Source organism: Cornus florida, unplaced genomic scaffold (genome assembly GCF_030987335.1).
Source record: "Cornus florida cultivar Cherokee Brave unplaced genomic scaffold, ASM3098733v1 CherokeeBrave_3.0.0_Hap2_Chr11, whole genome shotgun sequence".
In the NCBI taxonomy this organism is placed as follows: Eukaryota; Viridiplantae; Streptophyta; class Magnoliopsida; order Cornales; family Cornaceae; genus Cornus; species Cornus florida.
In genome coordinates this window covers 56453241-56475228 of record NW_026775581.1, presented here as the reverse complement: position 1 = coordinate 56475228, position 21988 = coordinate 56453241, and the positions used below count along the sequence as shown (strand labels likewise).

The 21988-nt window shown below is 35.7% G+C and overlaps 1 protein-coding gene across 1 annotated transcript; it reads left to right on the top strand.

The window, feature by feature from the left end:
• The first annotated feature begins 14328 nt into the window (after nt 1-14328).
• LOC132281112 (ethylene-responsive transcription factor ERF114-like) lies at nt 14329-20583 on the top strand. The gene is made up of 3 exons (XM_059782847.1): nt 14329-14378; nt 18502-18749; nt 19812-20583. Exons 1-3 carry the CDS (start codon nt 14329-14331, stop codon nt 20408-20410), a joined length of 897 nt encoding a protein of 298 aa, XP_059638830.1. The 3' UTR covers nt 20411-20583.
• The last annotated feature ends 1405 nt before the right edge of the window (nt 20584-21988 follow it).

Here is a 21988-nt window from a genome sequence, read left to right as displayed (position 1 = left end):
AGATTCTTTGGATTAGGATTTTGAGGTATAGTGTGTTACGTGGGGTATTCAGAGACGTACTCCGTTTTCGTATCCTTTCGTCCTTCCTTTGTGAGACGGGTTGATTTCGGGGACAAAATCTTTTAAAGTTGGGGAGATTGTAATGTTACCGATTTTCCAAATTTTTAGTTTCGGGAATTTATTTGAATTTTCTGGATTATTTTAATCTTTACCTCGTTTTGCATGTCACACAGGTCCCGAGGGGCGTTTTGGTCATTCATCGAGCCGAGGGTTTTGAAAAATAATTTTTAATCAACTTTAAGTCAATTAGAAGTGACAGTATTATTTTTAGTATTTTTCAGTAGTTGGGACGATTTCCGAACTAGGGAACTTCCCCGGTTTTCTATTCTTAAGTGAGGGGCGTCATCGGCATTTCACATGTGTATGTGTCTATATATATATACATGTATGTATGTTGTATTAGTGGTATTAAATGGAGGGTGATAATCTATGGCATTGTTGAGGTTATAAAGAAGTTTAAGGGTCATTTTGGTTATTTGGATTTCATGGACCATTGACCTAGAGAATTCTAGAAGCCAAGAGGTGCTTCATTTTAACCATTATTTCCTTTCCTTCATTTCCAGACCACACACCCACATGCTCTCCTTTTCTTTTTTTTCTCTCTCTCTATATTCCTCTCTCCATTCTCTCTAGAATTTTTTCATGCTAGAAGAAGAATTGGTTAAGCCGGAGTTAGCAAATTATAGATCATTGCAAGGGCTATGTTTTGGTACCGGTATTGCACGCTTTTGGTGGGGTTTGAGTTTACGGCTTGGAGCTTGGGTTGCTATCTTGAGGTAGGGGAAGTTTAAATTATGAGTCCTATCATTTTAGTGAGCTTCTATGTATATTCTTACATGAAATCTTGTTATTGTGTAGCATGCTTAGTTTATAGAGTTTTAGGTTGTGGTGTTCAAGCATGATATATGATTGATTTATATAGTTTGAAATGTAGCTAATGTGTTTTTATGCTAATTGTGCATAACATGTTATTTTCTATTTTGAAATATGGAAGTATGGCTTGTATGGTTGTCTTATGTTTTGTATATCATGAGTGATGATATTGATTTAAATTCAGGAATGGTATTTTGATGATTAATGGCATAAATTTCATGTATTTTCATGGGGGAAATTAGGCTTGCAAAGTTGAATTCATGATGCGGAAATGAAGGATGAGAAGTGAATTGAAGTTTTGGTGTAAGTTGGGCTAAGAAGTGAGATGATGGTTGTGAAAAGTTTGATGAGATATGGGTTGGAAGGAAAGAGGAGGGCAATTGCATCTCATGTGTTGAAATGATTTTTGAATTCATTGAATTTTATGTTTGATGTTATGGTTGACATTCCCATGACCCCTTTTTCTTATTCTCCTCTTCTTTGGTTGTGGTTCACGGGATTTTTAGGAATGTAATTTAAGCTTTTTCTACTAAGATGTTGAGCTCACCCTATCATTATTAACATTTTTCAGGAATTCAGAGATGAGCCGGTGGATGATATGCATCCATAGACATTGATGTAGTTAGGAATTCATTTCATTTTACTTATATTAAAGCTATGTAATTTTGGCCATGGCGGCCTCATTTTTTGTATTTAATTCTTTTGGAATTGTATAAAATGAGATTTGTGTAATTTGATCTTTAAACGATGTAATGGACTTTTACTCGGATTATTTGAATGTATGAGAGTTTAATTATGTTTTATATACAGTCAAATGAAAGATTTGGGGTAGGTTTGGGATTTGAATAAGGTCACATAGGGACCAAAGTAGTGCATATATGTAAAAATCCAAGATTTTAAGCTTTCTGGGGCATTTTTAGGGTTCTGGGCATCTTGAACGGTTCAGCCCCATTGAACTGGTTCAAGGGGGTCTTTTGGTTCTCGAGTGGGCACATTGCCCATCTTGAACCGATTTAGCCCCATTGAACCTGTTCAAGTCCCCCAGTGTGTAGTTTTTCCTTGTCAGTTTATCAGTTTTGAGCATATAACTTCGGATGGTCATAACTTCTTCGTTCCGAACCCAAATTAGGTCATTCTTGATTTCAATTTCAAGGATTTTGAGTTTGTTTTCCAATGAGACCAACCTAATCTCAAAATTCCATTCATGCAGAGAGTTATGGTTGTTTTAGTGGAACAATGTCGGAATTCCCCTTGAACCGAGTAAGGGTACTATTGGGAATTCATAACCAATGACCGTAAAACCCCTTTGAATGTCATAGAATGACTATAATGATTGTTTTAAACCCTATTTGATTAGTTTAAGGTTATATTATCCCCTTACATTGTAAAATAACCATTTTACCTCTAGTATATCCTCAGGTTTGGTTAAGGACCCGGTTAGCGATTTGGACTCCTGGTTCGGGTCGTTACAAATTTGGTATCAGAGCAACCTAAGGACTATGAGTAAGATTGACCTAGAAGAGTTAGAATTGTGTTTGACGGCATTACGTGCATATGTGGTTATTACTTTTTGGTTCAAAAGCATGACTTATTGCTATGTGCTTAGATGTTGCAATGTTTAGTATATGTCTATGTGTTTATTACTTATTGAGTTTGTTAATTGTCGAATGTAAAAGCATGACAAATTGTTTAATGTTAAATGTTTATGTGCAACTACTTATGTGATTAAATTTGTTTAAAGCATGTTTTATTTGCTACGTGGTTAATTATTAATTGTTCACTGTTGATGCAAGTATATTTGATTGACTATGTACCAAATGGTTAAGTATTTATTATCTATGAAAGCATGAATTATATGGTGTGATGACGTTCATTTGAGCACGATAGATAGGACCCTGTTTTTGGAAGTAGTTGTACGTTTAGGTTCATGTTGTGGTCGTTCATCCACTAGGGAGTGGATGATTGCGTGACTAGTTTGTTTCGTTGTTGACGAGTTTGAGGTTTCATGGTAGTGCTGTGTTAGGTTATGAAGGGTTCTAACCCACGTATATAAGGAGCTTGATCATTCCTATGTCTCTAAATATTTAAGTTCTTATCGAATGGATCGTGTGAGCACCGTAGCTCATGGATTGAGCTACTTCATGTACCCTTGTTTTGATTGTTTAGTTGCTTTAGTAGTAGCGCGCTTAAAGACTACGTGGAGTTATGGATCCAGATAAAGTTGGGGAGCGAGCAGGTGAAGGGCCATCCCAGCCGGATAAGGTTTCACTGGGATAGGGCCGAGTTAGAGAGGTGGATGATAATCTACATGTACTGGTGGACGACATCTTATTAGCAAGGGCTGTAGCTTCAGTCTTTCAGAATTTAGCGAGTACTACAGCTCCTCAAGTGGTACCACGACTGGCTATTCAACCACATGAGACAAAGATGGAGTGGAATCTTAGGTACCTGATTTAGTTTGACAAACTTATGAAAGTAATATTTGAGGGAGGTCCAGACATGTTAATTGCAGATGACTGGCTTGATGAAGTTGAAAAGCATTTCAGGGCAATAGCCGTACCCGATGATACGTTAAAGATCACCTTAGTAACATATAAGGTTGTTAGCAACGCGGCAGTATGGTGGAAGACCATGACTAGTGCGCATGATATTGACAGTATGAGTTGGGATGCATTCAAAAGTCTTTTCTTTGATAAGTATTTTCCCAGACTAAGAGACGAGAATTGAGGACGCAGTTTGATAGTCTCGAGTAAGGTGACATGTCAGTGATAGAGTATGATGATAAGCGCTGAAAAGTGCGCATTAAAACCCCTTAAGCTTGAATGTTCTAGGACTTTATTCTATCTTACTTTCCCGTTTTAGTCTAATTTCATGTTATTTCCCTTTTCATGCACTTATCCCCAAAATAAGTCAATTTAGCTGAATTGGAGTATTAAAAGAAGCAATCTCAAGCCTAGTGGAAGAAAAAAGCAAAGTGGAAGCAAAGTGGTGAAGAAGCCTTCTCTAATCGATCGAACCAAGCTCCGATCGATCACATTGTGATTATTCCAACCACGTTATGACGGATCGAGCCTTTTGTCCTTAACTTCAGGAAAATTTCCCTTTCAATCGATCCAACCTTTCCTTCGATTGATTGAATCCTTTTGATCTTATCCTCACCTACCACTTTTGTCCTTTTTCCAAAAATATCTAAGCCTTGTCCTTATTCAAAAAGTGTGCCGCAATAGTTCGATCGATCCGAGCAACCTTATGATCGATCGAACTGCCTCAAGTGCGTGAAAAATAGAGTTCCAGCCAAATAAAAGGGGTGCTTGTGGTGCAATCATTTGGAGGTCCTAATGCACGAGGTCTGACCATTGGGTGTGACATTTTAGCTACCTATATAAGGATTTTGGCTATTTTGAGCATAGAGGTTGATTAGGTTTTGACAATAGGCTAGAGATTAGAGAGAGAAAATACACCATTTGGGAAAGTTCTTCCACTCATCTAGGGTTTCTACCAAGAACACAAGAGGAGGAGAATGATTTCTATCATGGAGATAGCCCTTGAGGGTTGGATGACAACATCAATGAGTGGATAAACCATTCTCTTGGGGCTAGAGATAGTCCTAAGCATGTCTCCTAGACTTTGATGTTTTGTAATTAATGGGGATTTGTGTTGTAATTCTTGTCTTGACATCTTATATATATAAATCTTGTTTCTACAATGATTTGTATAGTTTAGTACTTCCAATTGATTATTTAATTCTATCCATATGTTTATGTATGCTAGAATTAATGTTCATGTGTTTACCTCTAGATTTTGTGACATTGATGCATGTCTATGTGTGCTAATATTATGAATCTAGCGATGGTCAAGGCATGGTGCTTAAATAGATTACTCTTGTGGTTTGTTTGATGGTTCATACTTATTTCTTGATGGATTGTGCCACCTCTTTAATTTAATTAGTTTAATTTTCATGTCACTAGCTTAGTTGTAGTGTAATTGCCTTACTTTCTTAGATAGGTGGACAATCCATACTTGTTGTTTGATGTTCCATGCTTATGAATGCAAGTAGTATATTTCTCTAATTTAACGAGTGTGCATTAGTTGTGGACTTATGGAAGGATTAATAGCTTAATTTGATATGTTGTGCTACACACTAGATTGACTAAACAATGTACACTTGGCTATCCATACTTGATAATTCAATTAATGGCACACACTTTCATTTACAACACACAATGCCCCTAATCCATCAAATATTGAATGTCTAGGATGGTAATGCTTAGTGGTGAACTCTATGTCCCAAGACTCCTCTCTCATATTATCTACACCTTATTTGTTCTAATTGTTTTACATTACATTTATTTAGTTTAAATTATAGTATAATCCAACCAGCAAACCATCTTTTGATTATTCGACCTACTAATCCAACATTGATTCCAAACAAGAATACGTTTCCTTTCCATTGGGACGATCCCTACTTACTCTAGCTAAATTAATAGTTAGTAGTGGTAGTGACATTCTATAAATTCAAACTTGGCCACATTTCATCACACTTTTATTCTTTGGTAATCGGCAGCACCATATGAGAATAAGTTCACTTCTGTTTTATGTTTCGTTACGGATGTGTTAGAGAACGAAAAGGAGAATACATGGCGTTTTGTCTACGGCCTAAATCATTCTATTAGGTCGGGGGTGACACTTTTGGGGTTAAAGAATTATTCGGAAGCGGTTACGAGAGCATTGATGATGGAGGCAGAAGCCAAATATTGACAAGAAAAGGGTGGTATTGTGGGTTCTTAGGAACGAGGTACGAGTATGGGTACTTCTTCCGGGAGCCACGACAAGAAGAGATACAAAGGTACTTCATTATTTTCTCAGGAGCAACGAACGGCAGGTGCTACTCCTATTGTTGGTGTTTCTTTAGGGTCCTCTAGGACGAGTGTGGTGTATTACCATTGTAGACAGCCAGGACCTAGTCCTAGAGGACCCTGAACTTGATAGACCTAGTTCCGGAGTTTATTTTTGGTGTGGTCAAGTGGGCCACATGAAGAGGGACTGTCCACAGAGGAGATGAGACAGTACTGTGATTGATTCTTAATGTAACGGGGGATACCAGTGAGATTGGGTGGATGCCTGTGCACTGAGAAGTGAATTGATGTTGTGGTGTAAGTTGGGTTGAGAAGTGAGATGATGGTTATGAAAGGTTTGATTAGATTTAGGTTGGAAGGAAAGAGGAGGGCAATTGCATCTCATGTGTTAAAATAATTTATAAATTCATTGAATTTAATGTTTGATGTTATGATTGACATTCCCATGATCCCTTCTTCTCATTCTCCTCTTCTTTGGTTGTGGTTTACGGGATTTTTAGGAATGTAATTTAGGCTTTTTCTACTGAGCTGTTAAGCTCACCCTATCATTATTAACATTTTTCAGGAATTCAGAGATAAGATGGTGAATGATATGCATCCATGGACATTGATATAGTTAGAAATTCATTTTATTTTACTTATATTAAAGCTATGTAATTTTGGCCATGGAGGCCTTATTTCTTGTATTTAATTCTTTTGGAATTGTATAAAATGAGATTTGTGTAACTCGATCTTTAAACGATGTAATGGACTTGTACTCGGATTATTTGAATGTATGAGAGTTTAATTATGTTTTATATACAGTCAAATGAAAGATTTAGGGCAGGTTTGGGCTTTGAATAAGGTCACATAGGGACCAAAATAGTGCATATATGTAAAAATCCAAGATTTTAAGCTTTTTGGGGCATTTTCAGGGTTCTGGGCATCTTGAATTGATTCAGCCCCATTGAACCAGTTCAAAGGAGTACTTTTGGTTCTCGAGTGGGCACACTGTCCATCTTGAACCGGTTCAAGTCCCCTAGTGTGTACTTTTTCCTTGTCAGCTTATCAGTTTGAGTACATAACTTCTTCGTTCTGAACCCAAATTAGGTCATTCTTGATTCCATTTTCAAGGATTTTGAGTTAGCTTTCTAATGAGACCAACTTAATCTCAAAATTGCATTCATGTAGAAAGTTATGGTTGTTTTAGTGGAATAGTGTCGGAATTCCCCTTGAACCTAGTAATGGTACTTTTGGGAATTCATAACCAATGACCGTAAAACCTATTCGAATGTCGTGAAATGACTAGAATGATTGTTTTAAACCCCATTTGATTAGTTTAAGGTTATATTATACCTTCACATTATAAAATGACCATTTTACCTCTAGTGTGTCCTTGGGTTTGGTTAAGGACCCGGTTAGCGATTCGGACCCCCAGTGCTAGTCGTTACATCCTTGGCTTCTGCCTCTGCCATAAGTGATCTCATAACTACCTTCGAATAACTCTTTAATCCTAAAAGTGTTGCCCCTAGCCTAATAAAATGATTTAGACCATACACAAACTGCCATGTCTTTTCTCCCTCATTCTCTAGTACATCTGTAGCCAAACGTGAAAGAGAAATGAACTTATTCTCATATTCAGTCATTGACATGTCACCTTGCTGAAGACTATCAAACTACCTCCTCAATTCCTATCTCTTTGTTTGCGAAAAATACTTATCAAAGAAAAGATTATTGAAAGTGTCCCAACTCATACTGTCGATATCATGAGTGTTAGTTATGGTCTTCCACCATACTGCCGCATCGCTAACAAACTTATACGTGGCTAAAGTGAACTTCAACCAATCATCGGGCACGACTATTGCCCTGAAATGCTTTTCAACCTGTTCTAACAAGTCATTCGCAACCAACGGGTCTAAACCTCCCTTAAATGCTACTTTCATAAGTTTATCAAATTGAATAAGGTACTGAAGATTCCACTCCATCCTCGTCTTATGTGGCTGAATAATCGGTTGTGGTACCACTTGAGGAATTGTGGTACGCGCTAAATTCTGAAAAGCTGAGGCTACAATTCTTGGTAATAGAACATTATCTACCAGAACTTGTGGATTATCATTTACCTCTCTATCTCGGCCCTGTCCCAGTGAGGGATAGCCCTTCACCTGCTCGATCTCTAGCTCCATTTAGATTTATCTCTCTACGCCGTCCTCAAGCTTGGTACTATAAAAGTAAAGAGTAGATAAAAAACAATGATGCATGAAGTAGCTCAATCCACAAGCTAGAATACTCACATTACTCATTTGATAAAAACTAAAACACGTACAGACATAGGAATGATCAAGTTTCCTCACACACATGGGTTAGAGCCCTCCGTAATCTAAAACACAGTACCACAATGAATACCTAATCTCGTCAACAACGAAACATGCTTGTGTACATAAAACAATTCACTAGTGGGTGAATGACCACAACGCTCATCTAAACTTATAGTCATGACTTGAAATGAAATCGTACTTCTTGCACTTAGTTGATCATCATACTTTCTTGTAATACTTGCTTACATACACACACCTAACTATCAATTATGCTATTACATATATCATACTTTCATTGATAACAAACACTTAACAATTAAGTACATAGTCAACTGAGCATGCTTTAGGAAATTAATCATTTTATTAGTCACACAACTAATTGCACTTATTATTTAGCACTTCGCAATCAAGCATGCTTTAAACAAAATTAATTATTTCATCAATCTCATAAATAATTGTACATAAACATTTAACATTTAAGCATGCTTTCACATTCAATAATAGTCACATACAAGTAAGCACAAAATAAATCAAGCATGCTCTAAACAAATTAAATTACCTCATCAATTATGTAAATAATTACATATAGGCATTAAGCATGTTCTCACATTCCATAGCCCACAATTAAATAAACAGTAACACATAACGCATGATAAACATGGCCATGAATCACATATATAAAAACTTAAACACTTAAGCACATAATAATAAATCATGCTTTTAGACTAGATAAACAATAACCATATACGCATGCAATGCCGTCAATCCCAACTTTAACTCCACCTGGGTCAACCCCACCCGTCTTCCTTAGGTTTTTGAACGTAAAGCTCTAATACCAACTTTGTAACGACCCAAAATTGGGAGTTCGGATCATTATCCAAGACCTTAACCGAACCCGAGGTCAACTAAGGGCATTGTGGTCATTTCTAATGTCAAGACACAATTCATTCATCATTATAAGGTTTATACTATGCCATTGCATCATAAAGTGGCTTGGGATTGGTCACAAGAAAGGAAGAAACAAGAATCAAGGGGAAAACAGAACCGGTCGACGTGAAGAGGTATACGTCAACTGGTTTGGCTGAACCGGTCGATGTGTACAAATTTCACGTCGACTGGTTTAGCCTCCAAGCCCCTTCCACAGCTACTGCCTAGATATCAGTCAACGTAAAGCCTCCAAGCATCGACCGGTTTGCCCCTCCTTGGCCTTTTTGGCCTGTATTTGCTGGTTTATGGTCCCAACATTCATTTTGGTCTATTTATGACCTTAGATGATGTCTAAACTTGTCCTGAAAACATGAAATGGATGGTATACATTGTAAATGAACTCCCATACTATTAATTAAAACTTAAACGACTAAATACATTCATTGTGCTCAAAACAAATCCGGTTACAACTAAATATGGCTACGAGGCCTTACACGAGATCAAAATGCTAATAAAACCTCAAAATAATACATGGCCTTTTATATTTTCATTATTTACATCAAGATTACAATTTCAAAGTAAGCTAAAGATATAGATTATAAAAGAAGTCCATTGGACTGTCTCAGGAGATGCTATGAGTCATCTACTAACTCATTTTCAGTGCCTAAAAAAGATAATAATAGGGTGAGTACAACGGCTCAGTAGGAAATACCTAAAACAAACTCCTTAATAATTCTGTGAATCCAAACAAAGAACAGAGCATAGAGAAAGGGGTCATCCTTGTTTTGGGGAAAAATAAATCAACATATACATTCACATACAATTCAAGTATGATAAGTGTAATGTTATGCAAGTCCCATGCAATGAGATGTCACTCCTTATTTCCAAACCTTGACCCAAAGTATTTTATTTTCTTTTCCAAATCAATTTCCCTTTTCTTGCCTAATGCCAATGCATGAATGCTACATGTATTTCGATGTTATGAAAATTCATATATTTAAACCACCATCATATTTGTATGCTTTGTCTAACAAGTAACATAATAATTCTCATGTTATCAACCACACAACCATATCATATTAAACATGTAGAGTATAATTTCAATTAAATAAGAAACCAACACAATTACCTTACAAGAACACCCAACATACTTTTCATAGAAAAACTCTAACAACCATAAACATAGTTCACAAATTTAACATGCTATACTCACAAAACATTGGAGATCAATAACTCACTAAAACCAAATGATTTATGGTTTAGAAAACCTTACCTCAACAAATCTAGCCAAAGATCCAAAGCCCCCAATTTCAAAATTCACCAAATCACCTTAACAAAAATCTGCTCCGATCACTTTTTAGCTCTCGTCAAGCTCTACAACTTTGCCTTCAATGGCAAAGTTCAAATCTCAAAGGAAAATGATAAAATCTAACCTTGAAGCTTGGGTTTTTAGAGAGAGAAAATGAAGGCCACGGTTTTGGAGGAGAAGAATGATGACATATTCTGATAATGTGATATATGTGGTCATGAATATGGGGTTTGGTCCATTTGGGGCCACTTGACAAAAAAAAAAATCTATTTTATCTCGTTTCCATATATCTACACATATACACATGTATAAATAATGAAATTATATACATAGCCACAAAAATATACTCCAAATAAAAAAAATACATGAAGTGCTATGATGCCAAAAAATAATCTCGTGCATGAAAATCCAAGTGTGAGACCTACCCAGGACTTCCCGGTCCGAAAATAAAAAAAAAAATGTCTATATGACCCAAAATGCATTTTTAAGAGTTCTAAACTCAGATAAATGCCCCAACCAACTCTCGAGACTCACACGGCACACCCCCCGGTATCCAGCATGCAAAATGAGATGATAAATAAATAAATCGTGAAAAATAAAAAAAAAATACCAAAAAAATTGGAAATTGCGAAAAGTTACGGGTTCAACCCCTTCGAACTAGTTCAAGTATGAATTTTGGGTTCTAGGATTGGGCTACTATCCAAATTGAACAAGTTCAAGTGCTCCGAACCTATTCAAATGTCCCAGAGTTGGTTGACTTTGGACATAATTCAGTTTTGGACCCCCAACTTCGGGTAGTCATAACTCCTTCATTTTAAACCCAAATGTGATCATTCTTAAGCCCAAATTGATGAATTTTTCATCCACTTTCCAATGGTATCAATTCCATTCTCATATTATAATTACACTAAGAGTTATAGCTACTTTAGTATGATAGTGTCGGGAAATCCTTTAAACCGAGAAAGAATATTCATGGGGAACCATGACTAAATCCCTTAGAACCTCTTAGAATGTCATGGAGTGACTAGAATGGATTGTATACACCTTATTTGACTTACTTAAAGTCAAATTATTTTTTCTCTTGATGTAAAATTACCATTTTACCCTTATGTGACTTCGGGTCTTGGTAAGGACCCGGTTAGTGTTTCGGATCCATGGTTTTTGGTCGTTACAATATCACATAGTGCAAACCAAGAATAAAATATTGAAAAAACAATTCAATGGACCTTTGGAGTAGCATGAGAAGTAGAGAATATAATTTAAATAAACAAATCAAATTTGTAGGGAAATAGGCAAAACAATGCAAGAACCCAGGTAAAGTAGAAGCATAAAAGCATAAAATAAAATTGATATAGAAAATATGCTTTTTGGAGAAGTTTAATTATTGTATTCCCTTCGTAGCAATTATATTATAATTGACATTTTATGTTATTGGAATATGAGATTAAATATTTTTTGCATATATATTGTGAATAATTTGTAATGATCAATTCATGAGATGGATTGAGGCATGGGTTGATTCATGTATATGATGGGTGTTCATCTATGAGCCTATATGTATCAGGAATGAACCGTATTATTCGTATGTTCTAATTCGATAATAGAAGATGAACTCTCTATTTGTAAAGAATTGGAACAGATCGATTGAGAAATTGCAGTTGCTATCATAACAATTTATTCCTCATCATTGTTATGGCATTGTATAACTCTCAAGTATGATAAACTATGGACCTTTGCCCTAGTTTGGTAATTACTTTGATCTATAGGGTCCAAAAACCAAGTATTTTAGGTAGTTGTTGAATTATTGAATTTAGAACATACTCTCAAGGTTACATCCACTTGAATATTTAATTTTATGATAATTAGTTTAATCAAGGTAAATTCAAGTTCTTGGTGATTTTGTTATTTAAAAATTAAGGTTTAAGTATGCATTTAAAAGGGGATGACATTTATTTATCATAATTCATGTAGAGTGGTTATTATGTAAATTAACAAAGGTGGCGCGCACAAGCTTTCCCTAATTGGAGTTCAGTTATTAATTTTGATTAAATGAGTTGATTTAATTTTTGGGTCATGAGATGAACAGGCCAAATTAATCAAGTCCATTTTTAGCCTAGGACGGATTGAACCCAAATATGATCCTCACCTATAGCCCACAAAGTTAGAGAGACAAGCCCAAGGTTGTGGAGATAATTATATGCTATATTGTAGGGTTGCTTTAAGCACTCTAAATGTGAATGGGGAGTGCTATTAGCACTCCATAGGGTTTCAATATAAAATGTCTCTTTCTCTAACAATTTTAGGTAAGAGAAATAGGTGTTTGGGGAATTCATCTTCTTCACAAACCTTTCTAGTCTCACACTAGAGGAGGCTCCCACAAGCAATGCTTTCAAGGTCTCTACAAGGGGATAAGGGTGACATTCATTTAAGTGCGGTTCTTGGATTGAAGAAGGAGTTAGCCCCATGAATCACTTTGATGAGGTGATTGTTCTACAAGGGTAAGACATCTATGCTTTCTATTTTATCTTTATTTGCATCTATTCAAAGCTTTTGGGAAAATGATAGGCTAATCTCTGCAAACATTGATGGTTGTTTTTAGTTTCCCACTTAAGGCCTATTTCCAATGGCAACAACCTTGAAAATTTTCCTAATGAGGAAGATAGGGTGCAACTAAATATTTGCACTTAATTAGAGGGAAAACGCCTATTTTGTTTGTTAGAAGCATTTGGCAAAGCGTTTAATCAACACTTTTTTTTTTTTTTTGGTGGCGATGGTGGTGTCAGACTTCTTATAGTATCATTGTTATGAATAGGATGACTTTAAGGTGTGAATTTATTTATTTATCATAAATGGTTGTTTTTATAAAAGATATATTAATAAGGTGTGAATTTTATATTACACATCTTGAGATTCTTTTCACATAGCAAAATGAAGAAGATTAACGAATGGTTAAAAAAAATTGTATTGAGGGCAACACTTTGTCACAAGAAGTGAGGGCATTCGAGTCAATATGACTATCGGTGGAAAATATATATTTAGTTATATCCAAAGATTTGTACATGGTAAAAGATTCCTAGTGAATAAAATAGATTTCTGTCAAAGTGCATACATATTTTAGCGCTACACATCTCGAATTTTAATTTGAGATTGTATTTAGAATTTGATGTTACGATAACAAAAAAAAAAAAAAAAAATGAATGTTCTCCATCTTAATATACATTACACTTTATTCTTTTATACATTTGTGTTTTCTATTTTAACAAACTAAACAAATTGACAATGAAAGAAAAAAGGTAAGAACGAACAATTACACTGGGTTTCTTTCTTTATCTATAATTTTTTTTTTTCTCAACTAATAAAAATTGACAACGGATATATATTTTTCATTATATATATATATATATATATATATATATATATATATATATATCTTCTTCACTCTATCAACTTTTGTATATCTTTTAATTTAACCATAATCAGAAAATACCAAATCAATATATAATTATAAAAAGTTTTAAGTAAATATATAAATTAGGGTTCTTGTTTACAAAAAAATGATCACTCATTCACAGTAAATAATTGTAGCTTCTAGTTTTAATTATTTAAATATTTAATAGAAATGGCCTCCCAAACCAAGATATATAGGCAAAAATGAATTCAAAATATTAAGTTATATTATGCTGCGTTTGGTGTGCAGGAATGGAATGGAATGTAAGTGGGAATGGAATGAGAATGAGAATGGAATGAATGGTCATTCTTATTCTAATATTTGGTTATAAATATGAAATGTGTAGGAATTGAATGATAATAACTATTATAATGTATGGTTAGACCAATTTAAAATTTAGAATGGAATAAATTTCAAATTAAGTTCTCTAAAATATTCCTCTTAGTAGCAAATAAATTAAATTAACAAAATGACATTCTTGTATAATTTTTTTAAAAAATAAATGGAACCAGTGGCGGTGGTGGATGATAGTGACGATGGTGGTGGAGGTGGAAAGCGGTAATGGCGGTGGTGGCAATAGTGGAAGGCGGCAGTGGTGTTGGTGGAAGGCGGTGGCAGTAGTGTTGTGGTGGTGGAAGGAGATAGTGGTGTTGGTGACAGTGGTGGTGGTGGTGGAAGGCAATGGAGGTGACAGTGGTGGAAGGGGTGGTGGTTATGGAAGACGGTAGTAGTGGTGGTGGTGAAAAGCAGTGACGGTGGTGGCGATGGCCGGTGAAAGGCGATGGTAGTGATGGTAGTGAAAGGTGGTGACGGTGGTGGTGGTGAAAAATTGTAACTGTGGTGGTGGTGGAAGGCGGTGATAGTGGTAGTGGTGGTAGTGATAAACCGACGGCGGCGGCGGCGGTGGTGGAAGGCAGTAGCGGTGGTGAAAGGCAGTGGCGGTGGTGGTGGAAGGTGGCGGTGGTGAAGGTGGTGGTGGAAGGTAGTGGTTGTGGTGAAAGGCGATGGCAGTGGCGGTGTGGTAGTGAAAGGTAATGGCGGTAGTGAAAGTCAATGGCAGTGGTGGTGCTGGAAGGCGGTGGTAGTTGTGGAAGTCAGTGGTAGCGGTGGTGAAAGGCGGAAGTGGTTGTGGTGGAAGGTAATGGTGGTTTTTGAACTTGAACATGGGGTTTTTTGGGAAGTTAATTTTAAAAAAAAAAAAATTACTTGGGAATGGAATGGCATTTTCATAAGTTTAGTTGTGGAATGGATTTCCATTCTAATGGAATGATCATTCCTACTTTACATTGCATATTAAACAAAAGAATGTTTGGAATGGGGCATTCCATTCCATTCATGCACACCAAACGCATTATGGTTTGAATTCTATAATAATAAGGTCAGCTATTTTTTCTCTCTTTCCTATATTAAGATATTTCCTATATTAAAAAAATTAATTTTAAAATACACAAAACTGCCAAATAAGTTGTTCGATAAATATATAAAATCACAATTCTACATTTGTAAAGTATAACGTTTACATTTATTTAGCACCTAAATAACTCATAGATTTTGACATGGAGCTGAGGGGAGGGATTCTTGTCAAGATTGGATTCGAAGATACCTTAAAAAAATAGTTTCGTATATGAAGATCCATTAGCTTTCTAAATACCCACCAATTGTTGGCACCAATAACATAGAGATTCCAATTTTAGCACTTCTCTTAAAAACACAAAACACAAAAGACATTTTCAAATTTATTTTATTTATTTATTTATTTTTCTGAGAAGTAAAACAGAAAAGGACCACAACAAATTGAGAGATCAAGATACACTGGTTACTGAATCTGTATAGTGCTGTTGTACGCTCCATTCTAACATAATAAATTCCCATTACTCAATAAATTGCACATTTTAAGAAAGGCTAATTTTCATATTTCATATATGAGTGAAAAGATCAAATCATTCTGGTCCCACCACAACGCATTCCACATATGCATTCCTTGAATTGTTCAAAGTCCAACCATTTGATTTCTAACTCTACATCTATAAATAAAAAAATTAAAAAAATCATCTCCAAATGTTGAATTCCAGTCTAACTATGTTCACAATTTTGTGACATTGTCTTTAACCAAAAAAAAAAAAAATTGTGACATTACCTCCATAGTGGAGTCACCAAAAAGTAGATATTTCAATTAATTAAGAGATCAAATAAAAATCAAAATTACCTCTTTTTGATTTGTTTTTATGTAGTGGTACTTTATCATCTTCTAACATAATCACAATTAATTAAAATAAATATGATCACCATATTAATTGGCTTGCTTAATTGGATTTATTTAGAGTCTGTAGTCTTAGCTAATCTCTGAAGGCGGTGGATCATATATATATATATATATAGAGGCAGGCAAGGACCTGTTAATTGACCCCAATGAATTTTTTTTTCTTTTCAGTATTACATAGTAGTGATTTTTATTTTTTTTTATTTTTATACACCCATACAATTTTAATATATATTTTTTTCTTTGAAAAGTGAATTTCAATTTTAAAATAAAATTTTAATATGGTCCCCATTGAAATTCCAGCATCAAAATAGATTGTGAGATATATGAAATATGAAAATAGAGAGATATACAGTACAGTACTAACTATTATGTTACGTTTGGTGTGCAAGAATGGAATGCCTATTTCAACTATTCCTTTGTTTGGTATACAACTTAAAGTGGGGATGACCATTCTATTAGAATGAAAATCTATTCCTGGGAATGAAAATCCATTCCACAACTAAATCTATAAAATGACCAATCTATTCCCAAGTAATTTATTTTAAAAAATCGACTTCCTAAAACACCCTCATATTCTAAGTCCAAAAACCACTATTACCTTCCACTACAATCATCTGCGCCTTTCACCATCACCTTCCACCACCACCGACTTCCACCACCACCGACTTTCATCATCGCCCACCACTTTCCACCACTACCACTGTACCGCCACCGCCTTTCACCACCTCTACCTCCACCGTTTGCCGCAACTACCACAGCCACCTTTCATCACTACTATCGCCACCACCTTCCACCATCACCACTGCCATCGCCTTTCACCACCTTCCACTACCACCGCCGCCATTGCCTTTCACCACTGCCACCACCTTCCACCACCTTCCACCACCATCACTGCTATTGCTTTTCATTACCATCACCGCCTTCCACCACTGCCACCGCCACAGCCCTACACTACCATCGCTACCTTCCACCACTGTCACCGTCACCGCCGCTGCGTTCCACAACCACCAACGCAGCCGTCATCGCCTTCCACCACCGCCATCACCTTCTACTGCCTTCCACCACCACTACCACCACCGCCACCGCCACCGCCTTCCACCACCACTAGCACCGCCGCTGCCGCCGCCTTCCACCACCATCACCACAACTTCCATTGCTTTCCACCACCACCATAGTCACACCACTATCTCTTTCTACCACAACCACCACACTACTGCCACCGCCTTCCACTAACACCACTATCTCTTTCTACCACAACCACCACACTACTGCCACCGCCTTCCACTAATACCACTGCCACCGCCTTCCACTAAAACCACTGCCACCTTCCACCACCACTGCTGCCACCAATTTCCACCATTGCCACCGCCGCTGCCTTCCAACACTACCACCGCCACTGCCACCATTTATTTTTAAAAAATTATTAGAGAATAATTTTTTGTTATTTTATTTTAATTTAATTTATTTGTTACTAAAAGTGATATTTTGGAGAATTCAATTAGAAATTTATTTCATTCTAAATTTTAAATTGGTCTAACCAAATACTAGAATGGTTATTATCATTGCATTCCTACACATTTCATATTTACAACCAAACAATAGAATGAGAATGACCATTCCATTCCATTCCCATTCTCATTCCATTCCCACTTGCATTTCATTCTATTCCTGCACACCAAACATAGCATTAATACTTCATATCCTATATATTTTCAAAACAGTAAAGAGCTTGGTGCTTAGTGCATGCTTGGTCTAATTAGTTTTTTGAGAACCAGGTTTTGTAATTCGTTATTTATTTATTTTAAAAACTGTTTTGGGAGAACTTAACCAAAACAAATTATTAATGGAAGAGTAAGAACAAATTAATAATTCTGAGAATAAAATATAACAAACCCAGGCTATACATATACATATATATATACATATATAAATTCCCATTTACACAAGCAATATAATCACATTAATTGATGGTCATGGAACATGCATGCCTAGCTAGCTCACTTGAATGCGTTATTGTTGTTCTCTCCTTTCAGATCAGCGTTCTTTCTTCTCTGGACATACAGTTTTTACCTTTCAATAAATTTATTTCACTTTTGAGAAAAATTGACCAATTAATACTGTTCATAGTTCAGTTCACACATAAGTCTTCTTACCAAGCAAACTAGGGATATAAGAATCCATATACATACATACATACACATCATACATATATATATATATACTCCTATATTGTAGCAAGCATGATATCAAAGCCCTATTTTCCTCTTTGATCACCACCTCCACATCATCATTTTCAGCTTAATATATCCTCTTCTCTGGCTGTTCAATCTCTTGATCCACACACACACACACACACACAGATATATACAACCCTCATCTTCTACATGTTATTTATATATAGATTCAACCAAGTGTATATATATATATATATAAGTTGTAAGAAATTAAGGTCATAAAGTGGATCTAAACAGGCATGGGAAGAGGCCCCTTTCATCCGATGATTCATCGGAGAAAAAAGAAGAGGAAGAAGAACTCAATAATATCTTTCCTGTCTACTCAGCTAGATCTCAACAAGACATGTCGGCCATGGTTTCAGCTCTCACTCAAGTTATTAGAAACACTGATGCGCCTGCACCAGGAAGCTCACTAGCAATATCCATGCCCCAGCCCGGTGCAACTGTGCCTCCTCATCAGTCTCAACCCAATATTCACGATCAAGGTAACATAAATCATACATATACATATACATATATATACATATACATATACATATATATACATATATATATATATATATCATAGTATTATTAGATAATATCTGTTTAATTAGAAATATTATATATTTTTATAGGTATATATGGATAAGTTAGACTCGAACATGTTGATGACCTCCACTTCTATTTCGAGACAGCTAACTAGGATGTTGTATTGGTCAACTGACTGGTTAGGGTTTTGCTAGTGTATTTTGATAGATATTTTGCACCATGTTTATATATATATATATATTTATTTATATTTTCTATCTTTGATTTCCACCCACCCCTAATTTAGTGAAATGATCTAAGCACAATTGATTTATTAATTTCCAAATTTTACTTGAATAGCTAAGTGAGACGTGTATATATATATATGGATCTCTACACTGGTATGAATCTTTTTTTGAAAGGTTACACTGGTATGATTCTTCATTCCTGCTTAAGCTTGGGAACACCCTCTGTCTGCTCCCATGCCCTAAACCTTGAAAAATAACATGAAAACACCTAGATGTAATTAATAACAACATGAGAACAGCTAGAGATAAATAATAACAACATGAAAAGAACTGGCCGGAGCTAATTAATAAAAGCATGAAATCAACTAGCTAGTTCACAACTTACCAAAAAAAAAAAAACTAAAACTAAAACTATTTCATACTATATATATATCTTTTATATTTTGGCTCTTCATTTATGATTTATCATTCTGATTCAATCTAGGAAAAGGTCTGTGGTATTTGCTATATTCATGTTTTTGCAGTTTAATTACAACTACCATATATATATATATATATATAAATAGCTGGTTACATATGTTAAAAAGAGGGTGGATTGGTGCAATGGTTAGATTGCTCCATTGCAAACTGGATGTCAAGAGTTTGAATCACAAAAATTATCTCTCGTGGCTAACTTTTTTTTTTAGTTACACATGTTTAAAAGAATATAGTAGTACATAAAACTAATTAACCTAATTATTTTAATGTATGTGGCCTGATATGCCAAAGCTACATATGTACATTTTGAAGGGATCCAAAGGGGAAGACACTATAGAGGTGTGAGGCAAAGGCCATGGGGCAAGTGGGCAGCCGAAATACGAGACCCTAAAAAAGCAGCAAGAGTTTGGCTAGGCACTTTCCAAACAGCTGAGGCTGCAGCACTTGCATATGATGAAGCAGCTCTTAGATTCAAAGGAAACAAAGCTAAGCTCAACTTCCCTGAAAGAGTTCAAGGGAGAACCGAGTTGGGTTACCTAACAACTCGTCAAGACTCGCGTGTCATGGCTCAGCGAGTACTGTCTGCTGACTCGGTTGCTCCTCCTCCTCCTCCTCCAGTCCTTCTGCATCAAAATATATATCCTAATTTTGCTCATTATGCACAAGTTCTTGGTAGTGGGGATCGTAATTTGAACCACGCCAGATCATCCGGTATCTACCATAGTGGAACATATCTTTCGCAGTCTCTGTCTTCGCCTTCAACATCTTCATCTGCATCAACATATAATTGGCAACAACAAGGAGGAGAGGTTAGAAGACTTCTATCACAGTCCAGAAGTTCTTCTTCAAGTTGTGATCCTCCAAAGAATTGGGAAGATTTTGTTCCCAAATTGGATCACTCAAAAGGGTAGTTGATCCAAGTTCACTTGAGCTAGACAGAAGAAGTACTAGTAGCCATGAAAACTTGGGGGGTACATCAACTTATATCTATTGTGATTTTGTTTTCTTTAAGCTAAAAAACATATGTTGGTTTGATAATTTTTGTGTTGTATCGCGCAGGAAATTTTTAACAATCAAAAGAAGATTTTGTGATGAAGTATATTGCTTTTCAACATATGTAGTCAGCATTTCATGAAAGTTGAATGCCTCTAATTTATGTTGATTATCACATCAAGTTACATATCTGTCACTTAGGATGGAGATGCATCAAAGAACCTTGGAGCATCGCCAAATACAATTATGTTAGTTTATTTTGTAAGGTTTTATGATATGGCCTTACTGAGGGTTTGAAGTTTATTTTGTAAGGTTTTATGATATGGCCTTACTGAGGGTTTGAATATAATAACGTCGGCTCAAGTTGCTTTATTGTGACTTGAAGGTTAAAGGTTTAAAATAGAAAAAAGCCAATCATGCAATGACGAAAGGCATATGAAAGTAGGCCTCGTTCTAGATAAGCCCTTAATATGCAAAACGGCATTAGAACTTTGCTTTATTTCCTATGTCGACCACGTCACATCTGAAGCTACTCAAAAGTAGCCTTGGTTAGTTTGAGAGTTTTTATTTTTCTTAATTGATACTCACACATCTTTGCACCTACGAGAAGTCCAACCTTAAACTTAATACTTGTTAGTTTAAGAGTTTTGATTGGACGAACGGTACCATAAGCATTACAGAACTGTGACACTTATGTTTCAAGAACTTCTTGATTTTTTTTTTCTTTTTATTCTTATTTTATTTTTTAGAATCAGAAGTACGTTGGTTTCGATTTTAAAAGTTAATTTCATTACTCCTTTACGAAAAATGGAAGAAAAAGAAAACGAAAAAAAAAAATTGATCACTTGATCTGCAAGTGCAAGACTTGGTATTGGGGCCACAAAGGCAGAAAAGAGCACAATCAAGTTCAATAACCCAAAGAGGGAATTCTTAATTATGTCTCTATATCAGCCTCATCCAACTATCCATTGGTAAATGGTAACAAAGGTTGTGCCTTAAGTGCCTCCCACTTTGTGCTCCTAGGTTCTGTTAGGTAACTTAGGTTCGAATCTTGTTTTCCTTAATTCTTATTAATTCCTAACTCTAACTATTATTACGTTAAAAAACAAAAACAAAAAAAAACAAAAAAAACCACACCATTAAAGCTTATTATAACGAAAAGTGGATAGTCAACCGAAAGATGAAGGCACACCCATCTCACTTAGGGGCCCAATTCAGTCATGCATTATGAGAAGCCCTCGCCCAACAACCAAAATTACTAATTCAAACAGCAAGGGAAACTTCAGTCTTGTGAGTCAAGTATTCTGCACAAGGTTGTGGAATCCCCGAAAATATCAAATTGTAGAAGGAAAGAATTTGAGGCACGACAAAGATTGAGGAGTCCAAGGACTCAAACATTATGATATTGTTTTTTTGATATTGGTCTTTAAATTTGGGCTCGTTATACTTGGAACGGCTAATATTGGTTTGAAATAGCTTATAACATTTCACTTGCA

Excerpts from the sequence above, each read along its gene's own strand:
- LOC132281112 (XM_059782847.1), top strand. The coding sequence starts at position 14,329 with ATGGCGGTGGTGGCAATAGTGGAAGGCGGCAGTGGTGTTGGTGGAAGG. Across the intron at positions 14,379-18,501 it reads AGTGGTGTTGGTGGAAGGCG|GCATGGGAAGAGGCCCCTTT; the intron begins GTGGCAGTAGTG and ends GGATCTAAACAG. Across the intron at positions 18,750-19,811 it reads ACCCAATATTCACGATCAAG|GGATCCAAAGGGGAAGACAC; the intron begins GTAACATAAATC and ends TACATTTTGAAG.